This window comes from Helianthus annuus, chromosome 4 (assembly GCF_002127325.2).
Source record: "Helianthus annuus cultivar XRQ/B chromosome 4, HanXRQr2.0-SUNRISE, whole genome shotgun sequence".
Classification (NCBI taxonomy): Eukaryota; Viridiplantae; Streptophyta; class Magnoliopsida; order Asterales; family Asteraceae; genus Helianthus; species Helianthus annuus.
This window is the reverse complement of record NC_035436.2, coordinates 174,251,312-174,274,670: the sequence shown is the minus strand read 5'-3', so window position 1 is coordinate 174,274,670 and position 23,359 is coordinate 174,251,312. Positions and strand designations below refer to the sequence as shown.

Sequence of the window (23,359 nt, the reverse complement as noted above, 5' to 3'; positions counted from 1 at the left end):
TAATGAGGTGAGGGGAAACTTTTTGTAACCCAATCATACGTTGCCATGTCATTTCCTCTCTATAACTTCCCTCTTGTCCAAAAACGTATGGGGTGCACCCCTCTTAGGGGAATTGTTTTTTTATTCAAAAAAAAAAGAAAAGTTTTCATTGGTTGTTACAAGCTATGGGCCCACCTTCTCTCTCCTTCTTCTTCGGTGACTTCTCTCCCAACCCCCTCCCCGATTTCCCTCCCCTCTTGGTTGGCAGCACCATCACCGCTCGACAACTTTGGTCCCCGAAGGGAGTCACCGAGGGTGCCCCGCATAGCCTTAGCTCTTTTCAACCTTTTTTAATTTATCTTTATTAGTTTAGGTATTACTAGGTAAGAACCCCGTGTATTACATGGGTTGAATAAATGTAATTTTATGTACTAAATTAAAACAGTTATTCTTTAAAAATCTCGTTTATTACACGGGTTAAACAAATGTAATTTTATATATTAAATAATAAAAAATTATATCTCTAAAAACCTCATGTATTGTACTGAATAAATGTAATTTTATATACTAAATAATAAAAACCCGTGTATTGTACGGGTTGAATAAATCTAATTATATATACTAAATAAAAAAAATATATCTTTAAAAACATTGTGTATTACACGGGTTAAATAAATGTAATTTTGTAACCTTGTATTTTACACGGGTTGGATAAATGTAATTTTATAAACTAAATAATAAAAAAATTATATCTTTATAAACCCCGTGTATTATACGGGTTGAATAAATCTAATTATATATAATAAATCATCATCATCATCATACTCAGTAAATCCCACAAATAGCAAAGCTAAGGTAGGGTCTGAGGAGAGTAAGATGTAGAGGTTGCTTTCAGTAAGACCCCCGACTCGATAGTAGTTTTGCATCAAGCTTTGGACATAAGGCACATAACACTTAGCAATCGGGACAAAGACCGATTAGTGCATGTTCCCTTTTGTCTTTCTGCTATCAACGCCACCACATGATGATGATGCATGATTAACCGTCCGCTGCTTTTAATGTTATTTTCACAAATTTAGTGAAATAACGTTAAAATTAATGCAATTTCACTTTTGCCATCCGAACGTCCACACATATATACATTATTAAAAGTTAGATTAGATTATATATGAAATTAAGTGTACAACAAAAAGTCTTTATGAATTTCACGTAGAATTAATTGGAATCTTTTATTAAAAGTAGGTTAGATTATATATGGGCTTATACGTGTGAGTAATTGTGATTATTGAATGGTTGAATTTTGAGGGTTTTGAAATGTGAATTTGATTATGATAGATTATATTTTAGTTTTAAAACTTCTAGAATGATTGAATCAAATAAAAGGATTATGATTTCCTAGAAACAAAAATAACTGAGTTTTTTTTTTCTGATCATTTTGAACATAATCTTAATAAAAAATAACTAATTATAAATGTGAAACCCAATAATTTTACTTCTGTCCCATTTGAACGGAAAAGATAAGTACAAACTAAATTTAAAAAAAAAATACAATATGAAAATAAGAGATAGATCAATAATGATTCTATAAATATGTAAATATTTATATGTAAATAATGATGGTTCTATAAATAATGATGTATCAATAATGATTACACGAAACAATTATTTTAATATAAATATAAAAGCGAATAAAGTATTGTGGAAGAGATAGAATAATCGATATTTTTTTTTTCATAAAATATGAGATAAGGGTAAACTAAATAAAAAAGTGTCAATTTGGTAAATAATAATATTAAGTATGAAAAGGTAGGAAATTACAAATGTAGACATCTTCAATGAATGACACGTGTCCAAAATCAGGTTTCTTTTATTATATAGTATAGATTATTCACCGTCTTTTTCATTATTGTTATTTTTATAAAGAAATTCTAATTATTATTTTGAAGATTTTTACATTATTATATTAATTGTTTTATTATTATTAAAAGAGTAAATTGTCCTTTTAATCCCTAAAATCTGTCTAAATTTTCCATTTTAGGTCATATAGGTTTTTTTGGTTCTCATATGGGTCTCTGACTTTTCTCATTTGTTGCCATTTTGATCACATATAATAACCCCGTCTAAAAACCTAAGTTTTAACCAGGGATATTTTTGGGATTTTCATTTTAAACCTTTCCACTTGCAATTTTGATCTATTCATTTTAAACCTTTTCAAAAATACCCCTGGTTAAAATTAGGGTTTTTGGACGCAGTTATCGTTAGGGATGTAAACGAGCCGGGCCGAGCCCGAGCTCGACTGGGCTCGAGCTCGGCTCGTCATATTTTTTATGAAGCTCGAGCTCGGCTCGGTTCGAGCCTACTAATTTGATCTCGAACTCGGCTCGCGAGTAAAACCCATAGCTCGAGTTCGGCTCGACTCGGCTTGAGTTATTTTAAGAACAACCTCAGAGTTGTCATAGTTATTGTTATATTATAAATAAAATAAAATAAATTTTGTTTGGGCTCGCGAGTCTAAATGAACTTTGTGTTTCAGGCTCGAGCTCGGGCTCGATAACTAAACGAGCTTTATTTCAGCTCGAGCTTGGGCTCAAGCTCGTTAAAGCTCGACTTGTTCGAGCTTTTAACCGAGCCGATAACGAGTAACTCTCGAGCCTCTGGGCTTGTTTACACCCATAGTTTGATATGTGATCAAATGACAACAAATGAGAAAAGTCAGAGACATAGGGGAGAAAAAAAACTATTTGGACTAAAATAGCAAATCTGGACAAACCTCAGCGGGGATTAAAGGGCAATTTACTCTTATTAAAATTTAAACTATTGTAACTAATATTTTATTATTATTTTAATATGCGTAATTTTTTTGGTCGAATTGAACCAAACGACACCTTCTGAGCAATATTGCTACTAGTACCAGTATTCATTTTTATATTTTTTGGCTTCATTATAAGTCCGTATTGATATTTTTCACCACCCCTACATAACTTTATAACTCACAATTTATGTCTTTCACTTCTTTTTATTAGGTCGATAATATTGAAATTATTATTTTATGTTCTGTATATGTATTATAGTTTTGTCGTATCACGTGAGAAAATCTCTCTAGTTATTGAAAATATGGAATAGCACTTCATTAAATTAAAGTATTAGTGTATGGTAACTTCCATGATTACATGTACTTTAGCTAAGTTTATGAAATTTAATTATTTAATAAATAAAAAATGGATTTAGTAACCTTATATTAGTTCTTATGATATTTTTTCTGAAGGTAACCTCTATTGGTACACTACTGACATACTATTCAGATATCACTAACGTGTCATACGGGTTGTATGACGACATATGTATCCTACGTTAAGTGAAAAATTGTCATATTAATCGTATGAGACCCTATACGATATTGTGGTCGTCAAATTATATGGCCTATGTCGTATAAAGAGCTTATATGATATCGTGGTCGTCAAATTATATGGCTCATATGATGTGTTTTACTTACACACAAAGTTTTTTTTTTTTAACAATAAACTAAGTTACTATTAAATACTCATATACTTGTACATTATAGGATTCAAATCTTTCACCTCTTAAATAGAGGAAAAGCACCATATCGCACCCCATAAATGACTTATATACACAAATGACTAGTTTACAAAGTTGCATATGGTTTGCATAACTATTTTCGTTCTGTGCTAACGCTTAATAAAATAACCTTATTGTTTATAAGTACAAAGGCTGCCACCCACTATTTACGTGTAAAGTAGTTATGTTGACAAGACTATTTTACTATTGGTTCATATAAAAATCCTTAATCAACAGGGATCTTTTACTGTTGACCTTTTTTTGGGGGATTTTTTAATGCACAGGAGTATAAAAATGTTATAACACGTTTGATTAAAATCATTTTAAAGGCTGGAATGACATTGTTTTAAAAAATATAGTTTTATAAGCTAAAATGTACTTATTCTGTTGTTTTTATAATAATTATGTTAATTAATTAAAGAGTTAATTACTGTTTTCGTCCCTGTGGTTTCTCAAAAATCACTATTTCAATCCATTAGTTTAAAATTTGCGATTTCAGTCCCTGTGGTTTCAGTTTCGTAACCATTTCAGTCCCTGTGGTTTCACTTTTGTAACCATTTCAATCCATTATTCTGTTAGGTACAGGGACTGAAATGGTTATGAAAGTGAAACCACAGGGACTGAAATCGCAATTTTTAAACTAATTGACTGAAATAGTGATTTTTGACAAACCACAGGGACGAAAACAGTAATTAACTCTTAATTAAAATATAAGAAGTGTATAGAATAAAAGGACATAATCCAAAAGGAGTGTAAAATATTTTTGATTGTATAAGGAATAAGGCAGTCACAAAGTATAGTGTTAAAAGAGTAAATGCTTATTTGTAACATCCTAAAGATGTGGTATAACATTGGGGGATAGATTTGCAGTTCAAAAAAGAAAAAAGAAAAAAGAAAAAAACATAACAGTATGTCGTATATATTTATTAAATTAGAATATTAATTATTTTACATTGATTGAAGTGTTGAGCAATGCAATAGACTCACTTCCATCCTTTACAGTTTATTTGGAACAAAAGAAAATATCATTTCGACGAGTTTCTGTAGCATACTAAATCTATCATTTATGTGTTAGAAATGTATTATAATAACTAGTGTGTAAAGGTACCGAGTTAAGGTCACTTGAAACTGTATGAATCTCGGATACATGGGAACTTACTTTCGTAAGTTTGTTTGAGAGATGTTTAGTTCCCGAATGGCGGGAGCTTCCCATAACTGAATTGGGAACTTACTTACCACGACGGAGTGGGGAGCATATGACAATGGGTGGCAAGAACTTGATCCCTGATTATTGTGTTATGAGTACCAGAATTAGGTTTAGGGGGTGTTTGGTGTTGCGTTTTCAAAATAGATTATGCGTTTTCAAAACTGCATTTTGAAAAAGCATGTAGGTACATGCTTCTCCAAAACTGCGTTTTGGAGGCAGATAATCACTTTTTCATCCAAACACTTTTTTAGATTATTTATGTTTTACAAACGCAATAATCAAATAATCACTTCAAAACGTAATCCCAAACACCCTCTTATTGTGTTTCATTTGGTGTATTTTAGCTCGGTAGTTGACCATTTTAATTGTTACACTTCCTACTCTAAGATTTGATGTCCGAGGGAATTTGAATCACATTTTGTCTCAGAATGCGATACTACTATACTTGGGGTAAATAGTTCTGTAAAAATTTAAATTGGCTTTTGAGATTAAAACCCTTTATGTATGCATTTATTGCTAATGTTGTGGTGTATAATTTCATGTAAAGCGTCTAAAAAGGCAAAAAGGAGTAGTGAGCTTTGGAATTAATCAAAAGAGACTTGTTTTATAAACTTAGACCATGTGCGGTAGTCTCGTGGTCCACCAAACCATATACATAATACCGCCCCCTCTTCATGTTGTTTGGGTTTTTTGGCATGTTTTCGTGGTTTAGGCCACGAGATGAAGGTTGTTCGTTACCCAACCCCATTTTTTTTTAATTTCAAATCGTATATTTAGCTCACTAATTTTACATAGCTCACCACTACACCATGCTGATATGGACGCTACATGGTAAAAATACCATTTCACAAGGCTTACCACTACACATGATCTTATGTAAGCTAAAGAATTTTGTTGTCCTTTAAACTGGATTTTGGTCAATGTACCCCACGTTGTCTGTAAATTAATATTGTAAACCTTTTGAAAACTCTTCAGTGTAATATAGTATTTTGAAACTTGTGTGGCCATTTTCCTTAACTTTTTAATAACCTTGATAATTACAATAAAGATGCAGGTGTCACAGGTTTGTATCGAGGTATTCTTGATTAGGACGCCTAAACTTAAGCCCATAATACTCGTAATTTATACTAGTACAAGACTCAAGTGGGGTGTTCAATCTAAGGACTCTAATTTGTGAACCAAAGATAAATTGTGTCTAGTGGCTCGTCAATGTTGGGTTCATAGGACTTGTGGGTTGGTTTTGATCAAGGCTGCAAGGGGTGCATTGTAACACCCCGACCGAAGGCGGAAACATCGAGGCGCCACGTTGTTAGATTGTTCAATAGCACATGGAAACTAAAATTCAAATATTCATTAAACTACTTGAATTATTTATTACAACGAATAAAAAAGACAAATAGTTCAAAATTTCAAATAAACAAAACAAATCTCAATTAAAATTATTCTAAGCCCGATAACGTCCTAAGTGATTGACAATCTTGTAAAGCACCCGCCCTAAGAGGACCCGGGGTGGTCCGTGTTCGACCCCCCATCACTCGTGATTGAAAGCTCAACACCGGCGCCGCCCCTATGTATAACGCGTTTTACATATAACGCGTCAAACGGAGCACGCGTTTTCAAAATTGAAAATGGAACGGTTGTGGGTCTTTTCCAGCAAAAAAAATAAAAAATTAGTGAGTGATGGAATTTGTACAAGTGATGACCATTTCTAGCAAAAAAGGGTGTGAGTGATGGAAATAATGGTTGATGACATGGCAGAACCTGATTGGATGTTATGAGTGATGGAATGGTTGGTGAGTTATTCCACCCCTAGTCCCCTAAGCATTATTTCGTGTCACATGCACAAAATAAAGGTCAACTATGAAAAGTTGGTGAACACATAGGGTGAATACACATAATAGTAGGAAAATCACAATTCATGTGGCATAGTAGGTATCATAAAGCAAGTGTAAAACCTAAAAAAACAAATAAGTGGTACATTCAAACCTTTGTTGACTTGTATTAAAATCGGTTTCTATCATTCCCAGAGGAATTCCCCTAAAAGGCCAAGGATTGTGAATATGGTGTCAGGCCTATAGATCTACCATATACTCCTGTCCGGCTTGTACAAAGTTAATGAATGTAAGTTGGTACGTAAATATTTGACAAGTACAACAATAGCAAATAGGATAACAATTAACCATAGAATTGAATTGTGCAAGTAGGTATGTAAAAGTAGTGGTGTGTTTTGATAGTAGGCACATGTAAACGGCCTTAGGGTTCCGTTAGTCAGGGTCCATTAGAAGCCAATACGTTAACAGTTGGAATTGTCACTGGTGATTTTTGTAGTTAGAACCGGTTTTAGCAACACAACAAACCTAACCCCATTTTGTTTGGCGTTTTTTTTAAAAAGTGACGTGTAGCTTAACCAAAAAAATTCTTATCAAAACCAACACAACCAGACAATAAACACTTGCGAAAAATATGTCTGGTTACAAACAAATAAAAGTAGAGGACCGGACCGGACCATGAACACCCTGTTACAAACAAATAAAAGTAGAAGACGCATAAAGTAGTAACAAATCTTGCCGAACGTAATTTTACAACAGTACGAGTCTTAGAACCCAGAAAATATCTAACATCTCACGTCGATTTACTAGTAATAATGGAAACAAAAACAAGTAAATGATCTACTTCTTAGCATAGGTGATCAACATAGGACTCTCAGGATTAATCTTAAACCCTTGAAGGCTATGCATAGCAACTGTTGCCTGCATCTCGTCTCCATACTCGATAAAAGCAATCCCTGGCTTCGCTTCCACCATTCTTACTTCCTTGAACCCTTGGTGCTGCCCAAACAACATTTGCAGCATCATCGATGATGTTTGATGAGGAAGATTCTGTATGAACAAAATGTTGTTTGGTGGGGCCGGTGCCTCGGGCATCCCAGATTTAGCCCCACCCGGGTATGGTATTTGTGATAACTGCACCAAAATGTAACAGAAGATTAATTTGTGATTTCAGGGTACTAATAAGAAAAAGAAAAAAAAAAGAAGTGTTGAATTATAAGAATAACAATTACCGGAGGAACAGCACCATACGCAGGATTTACACCTACTGCCGCTTGATTAGCATCATGATGTTGGCCCTTTCGTTTCTTCCCTATTGCATAAAAACAAATATGTTATAATAGCTAGAAAGGAACTAACAGGCATATAGAAGATCGAATAATTGGAACAAATAGACAAAATTATTTAACTTTTTATGTCAGCTATTTCGTAAAATATTTCTACACAAAAGGTTCTAATGCTTAGTTCATGTTCATTCTAATCCATGGCAATTATTGTGTCCATAAGTAATAAAGCGGTTGTTTCATAGTCATGTTACTTTTAAGATTGTCATTACAGTGAGAGTGAGAGACCAAAGCAAATAGAATTAACTACCATTAGACCACACAAGATATCAATAATAACAAATGTGTCACCTTTATCGTCATGCCTCTTTCGTCTTTCCCGGGGTACAAAAGTGCCATCTGCTTTTGCTATAATATCTGATTTTGTTTTAGCATACTGTATTCTCTGTAATCATTTAAATAGAATGATGTCAATATGACCTGAGTATAACATGTAACGAGCTAATGACTCAGATAGCATCTTTTATCAGCACAAATTTTCCATGTGAATGAGTGATATGTCATTAAGTGAAAAAAAAACATGTGTTATTTTAAATAACTCATCTTAACTTAAGATTGGCATATTGAAAGATAAAGGCTTCGGAGAAATTAAAGGCCATGGCAGGATATACTAATACACCAATCACCATGGTAAAACTCGCCACATACAAAAAAAAACAATGTGATGATGTCTCTTATTAAAATCAGATGTAAATTTAGACATATAATGCTGTTGTGGACGAAATAACTACAGCTTGAGGTCATTAAATACAAAACATGCTTGTAGATTAAGACTTTTGTTTATCAAGAAATTCACAAGTTAAAATACAGACCGACTTACTTTTTGTGTAAATTGTTTTACATGAGTAGTTTGTGCAAGTTCAATTTTATTCCCAAAGGATTTCTGTTATAAAAAATATTCAACTTTCAACTAATTTCTGCACCTCAGCATTAGAAAGAAAGCATCATCACCCACATCAAACTTCCTTATAAATTGGTAGCTCAACTTCCCTACCATGTACCCTCACCTAGAAGATAATGTTAAAATAGACAAACTAACTTAATCTTTTTTATTATGGAGTTCCCAAAATATATTTTGCCTTATACCATACGAACTTCTATTACTGCTATTTAGCCAATAAGTAGCAGAAATATCATGTACTCTCTTGGTGCACCAATATCCTAATAGAAATAGACATGTCAGACGTAGACCAACAGCAACACCAAGTCACCAACTATACCTCACACATGTCAAAATATACCTCTTTTTACAGTCCATGTCTAGTTTTCATCAACGGCCCGCTTGCGGTATGCACATGTATGTATATGTAATATATGTGTGGGCCCTCATGGGGCAAAAGTGAAAGTGTACTAATTTTAGTGTTATTTTACTAATTTCGTGAAAATAACGTTAAAAGGCGAGGGACGGTTAATCATGCATCATGTGGTGGCGTTCATAGCCGAAAGATAAGGGGGTACATGCACTAATCGGCTTTTATCCCAATTGTTGAGTGTTATGTGCCTTGGCCCTTATGTCCAAGGCTTGATGCAAAACTACTACGGAGTTGGGGGTCTCACGGGAAGCAGCCTCTCTATTCCTACGGGGTAGAGGTAAGGCCGTCTACATCTTACCCTCCTCAGACCCTACCTTAGCTTTGCTATTGGTGGGATTTACTGAGTATGATGATGAAGTTACTGTTAATCTGTTATAAAATGTACCTTATGGTTTCCAATTTTCCATCTCTACATATCTGATATAACTATTATATGTAATTAAAGAACCTTCTGTTGACAAACAACACCATCATGGTTTGTTTCAACCCCCTTAGTCTTAAACAAACAATGTATGCCTGCCCATAGTTCAAATTGAATTCAAACCTAACCTACAATCTTACAACAGTAATAATAAAAAGAAAAGAAAAATACCATAGGTTTGTCGTAAAACGGAAACCCCTGCATCTGCTTAAGGGCAGTAGTAGCAGACGCAGCATCCTCAAAAACAACCCATGCTTGACCCTTATGTTTTAGGGTTTTGAATGCAAGTATCTCCAAGATTTTCCCAAATTGCGAGAACACAGCTTGCAGCGATTTCTTTAACTCTAATTCATCAAAAATTCAAAATCAAGAATTTACAGAAAGGTTTTAAAGATAGAACAATTAGGGCAAAAAGATGTTTAAGAGTTACGGAATGTGAAATTAAAAAGAGGGTTACCGTCAAGTTTGATTTTTTCGTTGAGGTTGTTGATGTAAATGGTGTTATTTTGAGGAGTTTCGTTGCCGACCGTCATCTCCGCCATTTTTCGGTTTCGATTGTGCAGGATTTTCAGCAACGGAGAAGGGGTTTTCTCCGCTTTTTTCACAAATCAAAAACGATTACCAGGCCCAAAGTCCAAACGATCACTATGAAATCTGTAATGGGCTTTGTTGTAGTTTGATCTATTGGGCCCAATCATCGTGTTGGGCCTATATAGTGACTAAGGGTTCCCTTAACGGGGCTCTTAATAGTTCAGACCTCTTACTGGTTCAGCACTTAATGGTTCAGACTGTTTATTTCGTGAGGAGATGTTTGAATACTTCCGACATTTGCCTCTGAATGGTTAAGTATTATACTGAGTATGAATGATTAATACCTCTAATCTGACTTGGTCAGACATTTGCCTCTGAACGGTTAAGCATTTTACTAGCTCTTCATGGTTCAGACCTCTTAATGGTTCAATACTTAATGATTCAGATCTCTTACTAGTTCAGCACTTAATCATTCAGAAGCTGTCAAACATCCCTTAACTTTTACTTAAACATTAGGGTGATATTGATAACTTTACCGTTGATTACTGGTTGGAAAATTTTAAAAATAAAATTATCTGTTACATTGAAATAGATTATAAATCTACATGTACAATTTTAATTCACAAACTTGAAATAGATTATAAATCTCTAAAAATTTCTTTATATATAACATTATATGTTTTATTTATAATTTTACCATCTACATCTAATATTAGTAAGTGGATTTTATCTCTACTCTTTACTTTTAATAGTGTCCCGTACAAACTGTTCATGATGAAAATCAGTTGTTTTAAATACAAAGTAACTATTGTTAGTGTATTATATTTTAGATATATTTTACAATATATATAAATATATATTAATTAAGAATGTTCATGCCATTTGAAATTTCAGGTAATAGACTTCTTGAGATGCCAGGACAAACATAATTAAGAAGTTATTTGTTGTAAGAAAATAATTTTATATTAATTAAAATATAACCAAAATTAAAACTAAAATAATACATAATGAAAATCTTGATAGTGTATTATATTTTAGATATATTTTAAAATTTATATAAATATAAATTAATTAATAAACTTCTATTTAAACAATACATTTGTAAAAAAAAATGTAATCTTCCTACCTAATAAATAAAAATAATTTTCTGCAAGACAAGCTTTAAACATCCATTTCATGTTTTAGAAAAAATAAAATAAAGGTGGTCTAATATTTTACGTACCGTTAATGTTTCTCATAATTAAAATTGACAAGCGTATTATTTACATTAAGGGAATTTGGCCTGTAATAATCTCATCTAAACATTATTAGCCATTAATAATCCTACCTTAGAATATTCCTCCCATCATCCCACCTGTCATCTATTTTTCCTACAATGGTCCCCCGTTAAAAAAACTTAACGGAGTTAAGCTTTTTTCCAAATTACAAACAGATTTTTAGGGCTTTTGATTAGAACGACTATACGAGTCCATTGATGTAAAACTTGCCTCGAAACGGTGCTCCAAACGATGAAAACGGCGCTTCAATTCGGGTGTTTAAATTTCCAATTAACCAAAATCAAGTCACTTGGAGCACCATTTCGAAGTAAGTTTTACATCAATGGACTCGTCTCATCGTTCTGATCAAAAACCCTAAAAAATCTGTTTGTAATTTGGAAAAAAGCTTAACTCCGTTAAGTTTTTTTAACGGGGGACCATTGTAGGAAAAATAGGTGAAAGGTGGGACTGGTGGGGGGAATATTCTGAGGTGGAATTATTAATGGCCAATAAGGTCTAGATGAGATTATTACAGGCCAATTCCCCTTACATTTATAATAATGTAATTTACTTTCATTAATGTTTTGTTTATTTTTTTTTTTCATTTTTCTATTTCATTATTGTGGAAGATGAACATAATTTAAAAAAATAACTCACTAATTAATAACATATCAATTATGAAATTTACTTTTATTAAATTTATTGTTTATTTTTATTTTTAATATTACAAAAAATAAACATAATTTAAAAAATCAACTAATACCTACAAAAGTGAAGATCAGTTTAACATAAAAATTCTTATTTTTTATTTAAATAACACATTAGAAAATAAAGGTTTGAACTTTATGTTTTAATATTAATTTTTTATATGCATGCCTTATATATGTTGCTACGTTTGAAACTTAAACAAAAATGATTTTTTTTATCGTTGTTCACAGTTAATGTTTAGAAAGATTTTTTCCTAATTCTATAATTTAACAAATAACTAATTTTTCCTAAACAACAAATGAGAATCAATTTATTTATAATTTAATTAATTTTGTTTTGTAACATCATCATATGGAGGGCAAAGTGATTCTCTTTTTACACTTTTATAATATATGTGTTAAAAACATTTGGGCTTATTTAGCTGATTCTTATTATTCATTCATTTGGTTTATATTTGAGATGGGCTCGTTTATATTTGAGATGGGCTCCTCACTTATTCTTATTGGGTTGATATGTTTGTTAGTAGTTGTTGGGTTGTTGTAACAGGTCCAACAGCTTAAAATATCTCAAGGGGACTTTGTGTAACTTGTGGGGACTGCGATTGCCTTTGTATGAAGTTCTGGACTAAAGTGAAACTTGTGAAGTTTCACATTATAAAAGCTTCATATCCTTCATTATTGAGTTTAGTTTTGAGTTGTAACTTTCTCTCTCTTGTAATCAGTCTCTGCTAGGGTTTCGAGATCAGAGCTCTGTTTGAATCTCTCATCTGTATCTGAGAGATTATTCAGTTGGTTTGATTGTATTCTTGTGTAGATGATCATCAGTGGATGATCATCTTTGTACAGTTTGTATCTTGTATTGTTTGATCTTACTATTGTAAGATCTTCTGGGTATTTGGGGGGCAAATCTTTTGGGTTGGATAAATAAGATTTTGTCACTGTTTTTTGTCGCTATCTCTTGTGTTGTATTGTGTTTATGGTTGAATCATAAAATTTTACATGGTATCAGAGCTTAAGCTCTTGATCCAATCTTGTTTCCGCTGTTGTTCTGATCTTTTTGTTGTTTTTTGTTAGGTCTGCTTCAAGATTGCAGATCTGTTGTCGGATTGTTGTTAGATCTATTAGATCGAGCTTGTGGTATTAAAACCTTTGCTAAGGTTTTTGATTGTGGTGAAGATCTCCTCTCTTCTGGTGGCTCTTACACGCTGTGTTGGTCTCTAAGTCCTCGAAGATTTAGGGCAAACTAACTAGTAGTGTTGTTCATATTGTGTTTTTTATTGGATCTGTTAGTTCTTGTAAACTTCAGATCTGATAATTTTAGAGTTGCTTGCACCCACTGTGTAACGCTCCGCGTTTTCACAACTTTCCTATTTAGAAATCGAATAAAAAAAAATCTATTTTTAGAAGCTTGGCACTTTTAAAATTATAATCTGTTTAGTCGTAAAAAAAAAAAACCTTTTATCTTTAATTTAATTAATTATAAATATGATTATTTATTCTTTTTAAAATTAATTAAACTAACTACTTTTGGTAAAATTAAAACTTTTGTTTTAATCTAGTTAGCCTTGCTAGAATTTAAAGTTAAAAAAAAAATACAACTAACCAAGTTAATCTAGCTACTTAATTAACTACTCAAAGCTTAGGGACTAATCCTGTATTTACTTGAAAGTATAATAGAGTTACCAAAACCCTAACCTCCTCATTTTTCACCAGCCGCTACCCAATCTATATCCCCTCCCAAATGCTCTCAACTTGCAGACATTATCAAATATACACACACATACACAGATAAAAGAAGCCCTCCTAATCATCTCCCTTCCCTCTCTCTCGAGCTCTACTGCCAACACACGCAATCAACACAGCCCCCCTGACCTCCTATGATGCTTCTGGTCGATGACGACCGGAGCCGGTTAACCGGTGCAGAGATGAAGAGGCGAGGTGGGGTGGTGGCGACCACCTTTTTCATCGACGGTCTGCCATGGGCGGCGGAGCCACGGCGGAGGTGGCGGTGGCACTGCGTTCCTTCTACAAGTTTAAGCATGGTTGATGGTGTTCGGACGGTCACCAGGTAGCGTGCTTCCTTTTCTCAGATTCATCTCGGGTCGGTTTGGGTTAGTCGCGATCTAGCTTCGTGGTTCGTCTCGGTTCGGGTTAGGGTTTGAGTCAACAAAGTTCAGTTTTGTTTTTGTTTTCGTGAACCAAGTCAACAGCTTGGGTCAGTTTTGGGCGGCTCAGGAGCATCGGTTCGCGTCATTTCTTCCGTTCGGTATATCTCTCTTATCCTTCATGTCTTCTCAATATGTCCATGTTTAAAAGATTGCATTCTTTTTAGTCACTGAATGTTTGGGTTTTAGTGATTCTGTTCATTACATTACAATACATTACCCATAATTTCAATATGCCACCAAAATATATGTTCTATCAAAGTGGTAAAAAAATAGGTTGGTTTTCTTTTGCTTCTGTGGTTTTCACATAAAGAAGTTGACACAACAATAAATGTTTAAAAATAATAAAATTACTAAATCTACACAAAAGCATATTCAGAACAACTGGCTGTTGTTGTTGTCGTTAAATCACCGGAACTCGCGGGTTCGATCTCGTCTCCGATCATGTCGCTGCACTTACTATTTTTTTTCTATATACACAGTTATATGAAGCCATAAAGTATTATTGAATTCAAGATTTCAGCAGGTTAGACACGGCTACGTGCACGTAAACTAGAGGTCGCGAGTTCGAGTCTCGCCAGTTTTGGCCGATTTTGTGATTTTAATTTTATTTTTTTTTCTTTTAAATTTTTACAATACACTTTTAATTTATATTAAACCAATACTTATATACTGTTATACTTTTTAAGATTTAGATTCAAAATTATTAATTTATTATGTATTTTTACGATTCAAAATAAATCCAAATTAATTTATATTAAATAACTTAAAATATTAAAGTCTAAATTACAATGTTAAATAATTCACGATATAGTTAATGTAAACAATAAAACCTTGGAATTTTATTTAACTACTAAATGTTAACAAGCTCGTTACGTGTTATTCTTTGTATCTAGGATAATCGCTTTGTTCGTTCCCTTGGATTTTCTAAATCTTTACTCATGCGATATTTCAAGGAAATTCTCACACGCAACCAAAGTGAGTATACTCGAACCCATTTTTACTTTTAAACACTTTGGGTGCAACATGTATTTCTATATTAAACGCACGTGACACTTGAAACTTATTTGAAACATGCACTATCCATTTAAACATGAAACATGAAACTTGTGATACTTGAGACTATCTTGTGCTATGTGAACGTTTAATCCTTGTGTGTAGTTCCGCCTTAACAATAGTAGCGCTATAGGGGTAATGCACCTCCCCGTTAGTCTTTGGGGTATTGTTAGGATGAGACATATAACCTCCCGTTAAACTTTGGGAAAGGCACTTAACGCATTGGAAACTTGGGCTATCACTTGGACTGCGTGAACTAGCATGGCTGAAACTATTTTATTATGTTCATGTTGGATATGAGACTTTTATTCTATTATGCTATGTAAACAAACTTGTATACTCGCTCTTTGCGTTTGCATTAAACTCTATTTTAATACATGTTGCAGGTTGATTATTGAAGTATGGATGATTGATGAAACAAGTTTAGGGTGGACTAGATACACACCTTGATTTATCTATCTTTTATTTGTTATGCTTGTTATGAAACGATGTTGTTATTTCCTTTCGAATTTTGTATGACATTTAGTTTTGAAATGAAATTTGAATTAAATTAAATATTGTCACATAGTGTTATGACGTCTCTTGCAATCTATACACACTTCGTCTCATCCCGATGTTTCCGCCATCGGTTGGGGTGTGACAGATTGGTATCAGAGCCATAACTATAGGGAATTAGGAAAAGTAGGAGTGCTTTAACCTAGTCTATAGTTTTAGAGCTTTATTCGTATGTTTTACTTGAAACTACTTGCATGCTACTTTATTTGCCTTATCTATTCTCTTTTGATCTTTTAAACATATGTGTCACTTATGTGTTAATACTTGACATGCCACCCTTATGTGTTAATATTTGTTTCATCATGTGTTAATGCTTGTTTATTATGTTCGATACTTGTTGTATTATGTGTTGATACTTGTTTTATTGTTCTAATCCTCACGTGTTACTCTCGACATGCCTCCTTATGTGTTTATGCTTGTTCGTTTGTCCTTTTTACATACGCTCTCTTTAAGGCATTTTACTCGATTTTTCTTAAACTCGAAAACACTCATATTATACAAAAGAGACGAGTTTACCAAAATAGGCGTGAAACCCACAATTTAGTAAACAACTCTCATCCCGCTTGATTTCATTTTGTTGCAAGAAATTACACCATTAAGTTAGGAGTGAAATCCACATCTTAATGGAAATTTCAAATTTCAAATGTCAAATTTCAAATTCAATTTCTAGTGGACCCTCGTTAACGTGTCGAAATTAAATTTTGACCCAACGAGTACCAACCACACTTAGGGTACGAACTCGTCAAGCTAGGGGTGAAACCCACACCTAGTCGACTAGTCCCACTCCTTGATTTTCAAAAATCCCGCCAAGTCTCGAATTTTCGATGGATTGGGAACATGTAGTAACTGGAAGGGTGAATACCGTTAACCGAGATATCGGCGAGAGTATTCCACCTATTAGGCCAAAGCATGTTTCTCAATTCCAAAAGATCTTTCGACCACTTTGGTTAGTCAATGTTCCGTTTGGAACCATTCAAGTTTTATTCGAGCTTACGCTTTATTATTTTTGATCTTTTGTCACTTTTGAACAATTTTTCGAGATTTCATTTTTGCGCAACATCATACTCTTACTTTTCATTCGATTATACATTATTAGCATGCATGATTTCACGTAATTTTATTTACCCTTTTATAACAACGAGTGGAGACATATCATCGAGATAGGAGTGATTTCCTTACCTTGACGATTAACTTCGCTTTCTTTCTCATATTACAACGATCTCACCAACAGATTGGGGTGATTCTCTTACCTAGGTGAGCGTTACCAATACCTTCTTTTAATATACTATGATATGCAAACACAATCATGCCTACGTCTAATCGTTTATCGTTACAAATCTTCATTCATTTCAAAATGCATTGTTTATATGAACGAATTTCTTATTCTACAATCTATTTACATATCGCTAACACCCACAAAATTCTTAGCTTTTACCATAAACGCTTATTCCCCAATTTTCAAATTTCACGAAATGCTACTTATCAACCTAGTCGATCTAATAAATCCATTGCCCACAAAATTTCGTATTCCACGTAATTACTAAAACACACCCATCTCACATATCATTAAACTAGAGATTTTCTATTTTTAATTGAGAATCAAATCAACTTTTTCGCACAAACCTATAAAATATTGGCAGTATTATTTAATCATTTACTAAAACTCATTTTCAAAACCAATAAAACATTTTTCAACAATCACTAAGTTCGTATACCAAATTCCTTTTTCTAAGGATAAACTTTTCTCAAGAATCTATAAACTTCAAAACTTTCTAATATAAAAGTTACTTAAAACGATGCAAGCTTGTTAATCCCAAGAACTTTTCAAAACCTCGCTCGATACGCCAATTAAATTCAAAACACGTGGGCAAGGAAACTTCATAAGAACCGACAAATTCTCCACTATGTAAATTCTTCTAAAACCATAGTAGCATTCCCATTCGTCTACAAAGTAAAATTTACACAGTCAATGGATGATTTATACTCCCTTTTACATTTACAAACTAGATTTTACGCTCCACGACAACTCAATCTATTTTAACTTCATGTTTTGCTCAAACAACTATATATGCATATGATTTTACACGTTTTAGTCAATATCTCCCAACAATCTCACGCGCGTCACTCGTCCCCTTTTTCTTTCATGCTCAAAACTTTTAATCTATTACGCGCATAAACTCGTGCATTTCGATTTATACTGTAAATAAAATCATTATTTCCTACATCCATACTTATACATTCTATGCCTTTACTTATGTTCACACTTACACATTTATGTTATACTCATGATTCAAAATTCATACGTTTTACGTTTATACACACACTCACAATTATACATTTACGTTGTCCTTACATTCATGTCTATACTACATTCGTATTCATATTCATACGAGTTATGTTTTCATTTGCACTTTTACAACTTTGTTACACCTATACTCATACACATGTATTTTATTCATATTTAAACATTCATGTTTTACACTTATTTTCCACATTTACATCCATACTCATGCATCTTATGTTTATACTTATATTTATACTCGTATTCACACTCGTACTCGTGTTTATACTCTCATTTATACGATTTATGTTATACTCGTACTCGCATTTATACTCTCATTTATACGATTTATGTTATACTCGTACTCGCATTTATACTCCCGTTTATACGATTTACGTTATATTCGTACTCGCATTTATACTCACGTTTATAAGATTTTTGTTATACTCGTACTTTTGTTTGTACTCTCATTTATACGAATTGTGTCTATACTCACGTCATTCGTTTGTGCTCAAATTGTGCTCACATTTATGCTCATTTTTAATACACGTTATGCTTATACTTTTACTCATACTCCTGGCATGCGTTTTGTGTTTATGCTCACGTGCGTGTTCAAATTTAAACTTATACTATGCTCATGCTTTTTACTCAAAAATCTATACATTCGCACATGTACACGGGCGAAACCCAAAGGATTCGCTTACGTTGGACTTATACTATTTGGAACGTAAACATGCTTATATGCTACATTTCTATACTCACGCATTTTTGTTTTCAAAATTTATGTATACCTTGAGTCATACTTAACTAGTACAAGCTATGCGGATCATGCGACGGTTAATATAATCGCGGGTGCACACGGGATTATAGTGATGGGCGTATGAGAAACCATAGAGTGTACTACTGTGTATGGTAAGACACGGGATGTAACATGACACCGAATACGAAACGGACGTAACATGGTCAAAACATGGTGGATACGCCGCTGGTACTTCCTATATATAAGTGTTTTCACTATGTTACCAAACTTTCGTAAAACGTGCCGTGAGAAATTTAGTGTTTTGTAGACCTTTTGGACCTAATACAAACTTTAAACAACTCACAAACGCATTATATCCGATTATCCATGACGAGACTTCATTCTTGACACACTACCTTGTCTATCCGATACTTACGCTATTCTCATAATCGCATTCGTTTATTAAATCAATCATTTACTATTATACTCCCATTATCCTCCGTCTTTTACATGAACCCCGTTCGTAATCAAGTCTATTTAAACGTTCGAATCCTAATCTACGTCCTTGCTTTTGAAACTACCTCTCTATTCTGTATTCTTTGCAAACACCCGTAGTTGGCCGTTACCTCGAAAACCATTTTTGTATACTAAATTTTTCCTTTTAAATGCGACACATTTTTATATTTATACCTCTCCAAGTTGATTCAAAACTGTGTAAACTCACACACGTGCACACTTTTACTTATGGTGAACGTCTCGATTCTTTTAGTTAAAATGCTTTTCTCCAAGGTCTTCCTTTTGAATAAATTTCGGGACGAAATTTCCTAAAGAAGGGGAGACTGTAACGCTCCGCGTTTTCACAACTTTCCTATTTAGAAATCGAATAAAAAAAATCTATTTTTAGAAGCTTGGCACTTTTAAAATTATAATTTGTTTAGTCGTCAAAAAAAAAAACCTTTTATCTTTAATTTAATTAATTATAAATATGATTATTTATTCTTTTTAAAATTAATTAAACTAACTACTTTTGGTAAAATTAAAACTTTTGTTTTAATCTAGTTAGCCTTGCTAGAATTTAAAGTTAAAAAAAAAAATACAACTAACCAAGTTAATCTAGCTACTTAATTAACTACTCAAAGCTTAGGGACTAATCCTGTATTTACTTGAAAGTATAATAGAGTTACCAAAACCCTAACCTCCTCATTTTTCACCAGCCGCTACCCAATCTATATCCCCTCCCAAATGCTCTCAACTTGCAGACATTATCAAATATACACACACATACACAGATAAAAGAAGCCCTCCTAATCATCTCCCTTCCCTCTCTCTCGAGCTCTACTGCCAACACACGCAATCAACACAGCCCCCCCTGACCTCCTATGATGCTTCTGGTCGATGATGACCGGAGCCGGTTAACCGGTGCAGAGATGAAGAGGCGAGGTGGGGTGGTGGCGACCACCTTTTTCATCGACGGTCTGCCATGGGCGGCGGAGCCACGGCGGAGGTGGCGGTGGCACTGCGTTCCTTCTACAAGTTTAAGCATGGTTGATGGTGTTCGGACGGTCACCAGGTAGCGTGCTTCCTTTTCTCAGATTCATCTCGGGTCGGTTTGGGTTAGTCGCGATCTAGCTTCGTGGTTCGTCTCGGTTCGGGTTAGGGTTTGAGTCAACAAAGTTCAGTTTTGTTTTTGTTTTCGTGAACCAAGTCAACAGCTTGGGTCAGTTTTGGGCGGCTCAGGAGCATCGGTTCGCGTCATTTCTTCCGTTCGGTATATCTCTCTTATCCTTCATGTCTTCTCAATTTGTCCATGTTTAAAAGATTGCATTCTTTTTAGTCACTGAATGTTTGGGTTTTAGTGATTCTGTTCATTACATTACAATACATTACCCATAATTTCAATATGCCACCAAAATATATGTTCTATCAAAGTGGTAAAAAAATAGGTTGGTTTTCTTTTGCTTCTGTGGTTTTTACATAAAGAAGTTGACACAACAATAAATGTTTAAAAATAATAAAATTACTAAATCTACACAAAAGCATATTCAGAACAACTGGCTGTTGTTGTTGTCGTTAAATCACCGGAACTCGCGGGTTCGATCTCGTCTCCGATCATGTCGCTGCACTTACTATTTTTTTTCTATATACACAGTTATATGAAGCCATAAAGTATTATTGAATTCAAGATTTCAGCAGGTTAGACACGGCTACGTGCACGTAAACTAGAGGTCGCGAGTTCGAGTCTCGCCAGTTTTGGCCGATTTTGTGATTTTAATTTTATTTTTTTTCTTTTAAATTTTTACAATACACTTTTAATTTATATTAAACCAATACTTATATACTGTTATACTTTTTAAGATTTAGATTCAAAATTATTAATTCATTATGTATTTTTACGATTCAAAATAAATCCAAATTAATTTATATTAAATAACTTAAAATATTAAAGTCTAAATTACAATGTTAAATAATTCACGATATAGTTAATGTAAACAATAAAACCTTGGAATTTTATTTAACTACTAAATGTTAACAAGCTCGTTACGTGTTATTCTTTGTATCTAGGATAATCGCTTTGTTCGTTCCCTTGGATTTTCTAAATCTTTACTCATGCGATATTTCAAGGAAATTCTCACACGCAACCAAAGTGAGTATACTCGAACCCATTTTTACTTTTAAACACTTTGGGTGCAACATGTATTCTATATTAAACGCACGTGACACTTGAAACTTATTTGAAACATGCACTATCCATTTAAACATGAAACATGAAACTTGTGATACTTGAGACTATCTTGTGCTATGTGAACGTTTAATCCTTGTGTGTAGTTCCGCCTTAACAATAGTAGCGCTATAGGGGTAATGCACCTCCCCGTTAGTCTTTGGGGTATTGTTAGGATGAGACATATAACCTCCCGTTAAACTTTGGGAAAGGCACTTAACGCATTGGAAACTTGGGCTATCACTTGGACTGCGTGAACTAGCATGGCTGAAACTATTTTATTATGTTCATGTTGGATATGAGACTTTTATTCTATTATGCTATGTAAACAAACTTGTATACTCGCTCTTTGCTTTTGCATTGAACTCTATTTTAATACATATTGCAGGTTGATTATTGAAGTATGGATGATTGATGAAACAAGTTTAGGGTGGACTAGATACACACCTTGATTTATCTATCTTTTATTTGTTATGCTTGTTATGAAACGATGTTGCTATTTCCTTTCGAATTTTGTATGACACTTAGTTTTGAAATGAAATTTGAATTAAATTAAATATTGTCACATAGTGTTATGACGTCTCTTGCAATCTATACACACTTCGTCTCATCCCGATGTTTCCGCCATCGGTTGGGGTGTGACAGATTGGTATCAGAGCCATAACTATAGGGAATTAGGAAAAGTAGGAGTGCTTTAACCTAGTCTATAGTTTTAGAGCTTTATTCGTATGTTTTACTTTAAACTACTTGCATGCTACTTTATTTGCCTTATCTATTCTCTTTTGATCTTTTAAACATATGTGTCACTTATGTGTTAATACTTGACATGCCACCCTTATGTGTTAATATTTGTTTCATCATGTGTTAATGCTTGTTTATTATGTTCGATACTTGTTGTATTATGTGTTGATACTTGTTTTATTGTTCTAATCCTCACGTGTTACTCTCGACATGCCTCCTTATGTGTTTATGCTTGTTCGTTTGTCCTTTTTACATACGCTCTCTTTAAGGCATTTTACTCGATTTTTCTTAAACTCGAAAACACTCATATTATACAAAAGAGACGAGTTTACCAAAATAGGCGTGAAACCCACAATTTAGTAAACAACTCTCATCCCGCTTGATTTCATTTTGTTGCAAGAAATTACACCATTAAGTTAGGAGTGAAATCCACATCTTAATGGAAATTTCAAATTTCAAATGTCAAATTTCAAATTCAATTTCTAGTGGACCCTCGTTAACGTGTCGAAATTAAATTTTGACCCAACGAGTACCAACCACACTTAGGGTACGAACTCGTCAAGCTAGGGGTGAAACCCACACCTAGTCGACTAGTCCCACTCCTTGATTTTCAAAAATCCCGCCAAGTCTCGAATTTTCGATGGATTGGGAACATGTAGTAACTGGAAGGGTGAATACCGTTAACCGAGATATCGGCGAGAGTATTCCACCTATTAGGCCAAAGCATGTTTCTCAATTCCAAAAGATCTTTCGACCACTTTGGTTAGTCAATGTTCCGTTTGGAACCATTCAAGTTTTATTCGAGCTTACGCTTTATTATTTTTGATCTTTTGTCACTTTTGAACAATTTTTCGAGATTTCATTTTTGCGCAACATCATACTCTTACTTTTCATTCGATTATACATTATTAGCATGCATGATTTCACGTAATTTTATTTAT

General features: G+C 33.6%; 3 protein-coding genes across 4 annotated transcripts; 2 read left to right on the top strand and 1 right to left on the bottom strand.

Annotated features, from left to right (window-relative positions):
• Nucleotides 1-7,281: 7,281 nt before the first annotated feature.
• LOC110937021 (U1 small nuclear ribonucleoprotein A) lies at nucleotides 7,282-10,286 on the bottom strand. The gene is made up of 5 exons (XM_022179429.2): nucleotides 10,126-10,286; nucleotides 9,840-10,012; nucleotides 8,226-8,319; nucleotides 7,824-7,903; nucleotides 7,282-7,725 (listed from the first exon to the last, which is right to left on the bottom strand). Exons 1-5 carry the CDS (start codon nucleotides 10,208-10,210, stop codon nucleotides 7,432-7,434), a joined length of 726 nt encoding a protein of 241 aa, XP_022035121.1. The 5' UTR covers nucleotides 10,211-10,286; the 3' UTR covers nucleotides 7,282-7,431.
• A 3,556-nt stretch (nucleotides 10,287-13,842) lies between these two features.
• On the top strand, nucleotides 13,843-15,905 carry LOC110934947. 2 transcript variants are annotated; one of them, XM_022177631.2, is made up of 4 exons: nucleotides 13,843-14,230; nucleotides 14,366-14,428; nucleotides 15,224-15,305; nucleotides 15,770-15,905. In XM_022177631.2, the coding sequence occupies exons 1-4, from the start codon at nucleotides 14,040-14,042 to the stop codon at nucleotides 15,779-15,781; spliced, it is 348 nt and encodes a 115-aa protein (XP_022033323.1). In that variant the 5' UTR covers nucleotides 13,843-14,039; the 3' UTR covers nucleotides 15,782-15,905. The 2 variants fall into 2 exon arrangements, with proteins under 2 accessions (XP_022033323.1, XP_035844517.1); XM_035988624.1 differs by lacking the exon at nucleotides 14,366-14,428.
• A 4,142-nt stretch (nucleotides 15,906-20,047) lies between these two features.
• Nucleotides 20,048-22,184, top strand: LOC110934945. Its single transcript, XM_022177630.2, has 4 exons — nucleotides 20,048-20,528; nucleotides 20,664-20,726; nucleotides 21,521-21,602; nucleotides 22,066-22,184. The coding sequence occupies exons 1-4, from the start codon at nucleotides 20,338-20,340 to the stop codon at nucleotides 22,075-22,077; spliced, it is 348 nt and encodes a 115-aa protein (XP_022033322.1). The 5' UTR covers nucleotides 20,048-20,337; the 3' UTR covers nucleotides 22,078-22,184.
• The last annotated feature ends 1,175 nt before the right edge of the window (nucleotides 22,185-23,359 follow it).

Excerpts from the sequence above, each read along its gene's own strand:
- LOC110934945 (XM_022177630.2), top strand. The coding sequence starts at position 20,338 with ATGATGCTTCTGGTCGATGATGACCGGAGCCGGTTAACCGGTGCAGAG. Across the intron at positions 20,529-20,663 it reads GGTGTTCGGACGGTCACCAG|TCAACAGCTTGGGTCAGTTT; the intron begins GTAGCGTGCTTC and ends TCGTGAACCAAG. Across the intron at positions 20,727-21,520 it reads CGCGTCATTTCTTCCGTTCG|GATAATCGCTTTGTTCGTTC; the intron begins GTATATCTCTCT and ends CTTTGTATCTAG.
- LOC110934947 (XM_022177631.2), top strand. The coding sequence starts at position 14,040 with ATGATGCTTCTGGTCGATGACGACCGGAGCCGGTTAACCGGTGCAGAG. Across the intron at positions 14,231-14,365 it reads GGTGTTCGGACGGTCACCAG|TCAACAGCTTGGGTCAGTTT; the intron begins GTAGCGTGCTTC and ends TCGTGAACCAAG. Across the intron at positions 14,429-15,223 it reads CGCGTCATTTCTTCCGTTCG|GATAATCGCTTTGTTCGTTC; the intron begins GTATATCTCTCT and ends CTTTGTATCTAG.
- LOC110937021 (XM_022179429.2), bottom strand. The coding sequence starts at position 10,210 with ATGGCGGAGATGACGGTCGGCAACGAAACTCCTCAAAATAACACCATT. Across the intron at positions 10,013-10,125 it reads CGAAAAAATCAAACTTGACG|AGTTAAAGAAATCGCTGCAA; the intron begins GTAACCCTCTTT and ends TTGATGAATTAG. Across the intron at positions 7,726-7,823 it reads CGTATGGTGCTGTTCCTCCG|TTATCACAAATACCATACCC; the intron begins GTAATTGTTATT and ends ATTTTGGTGCAG.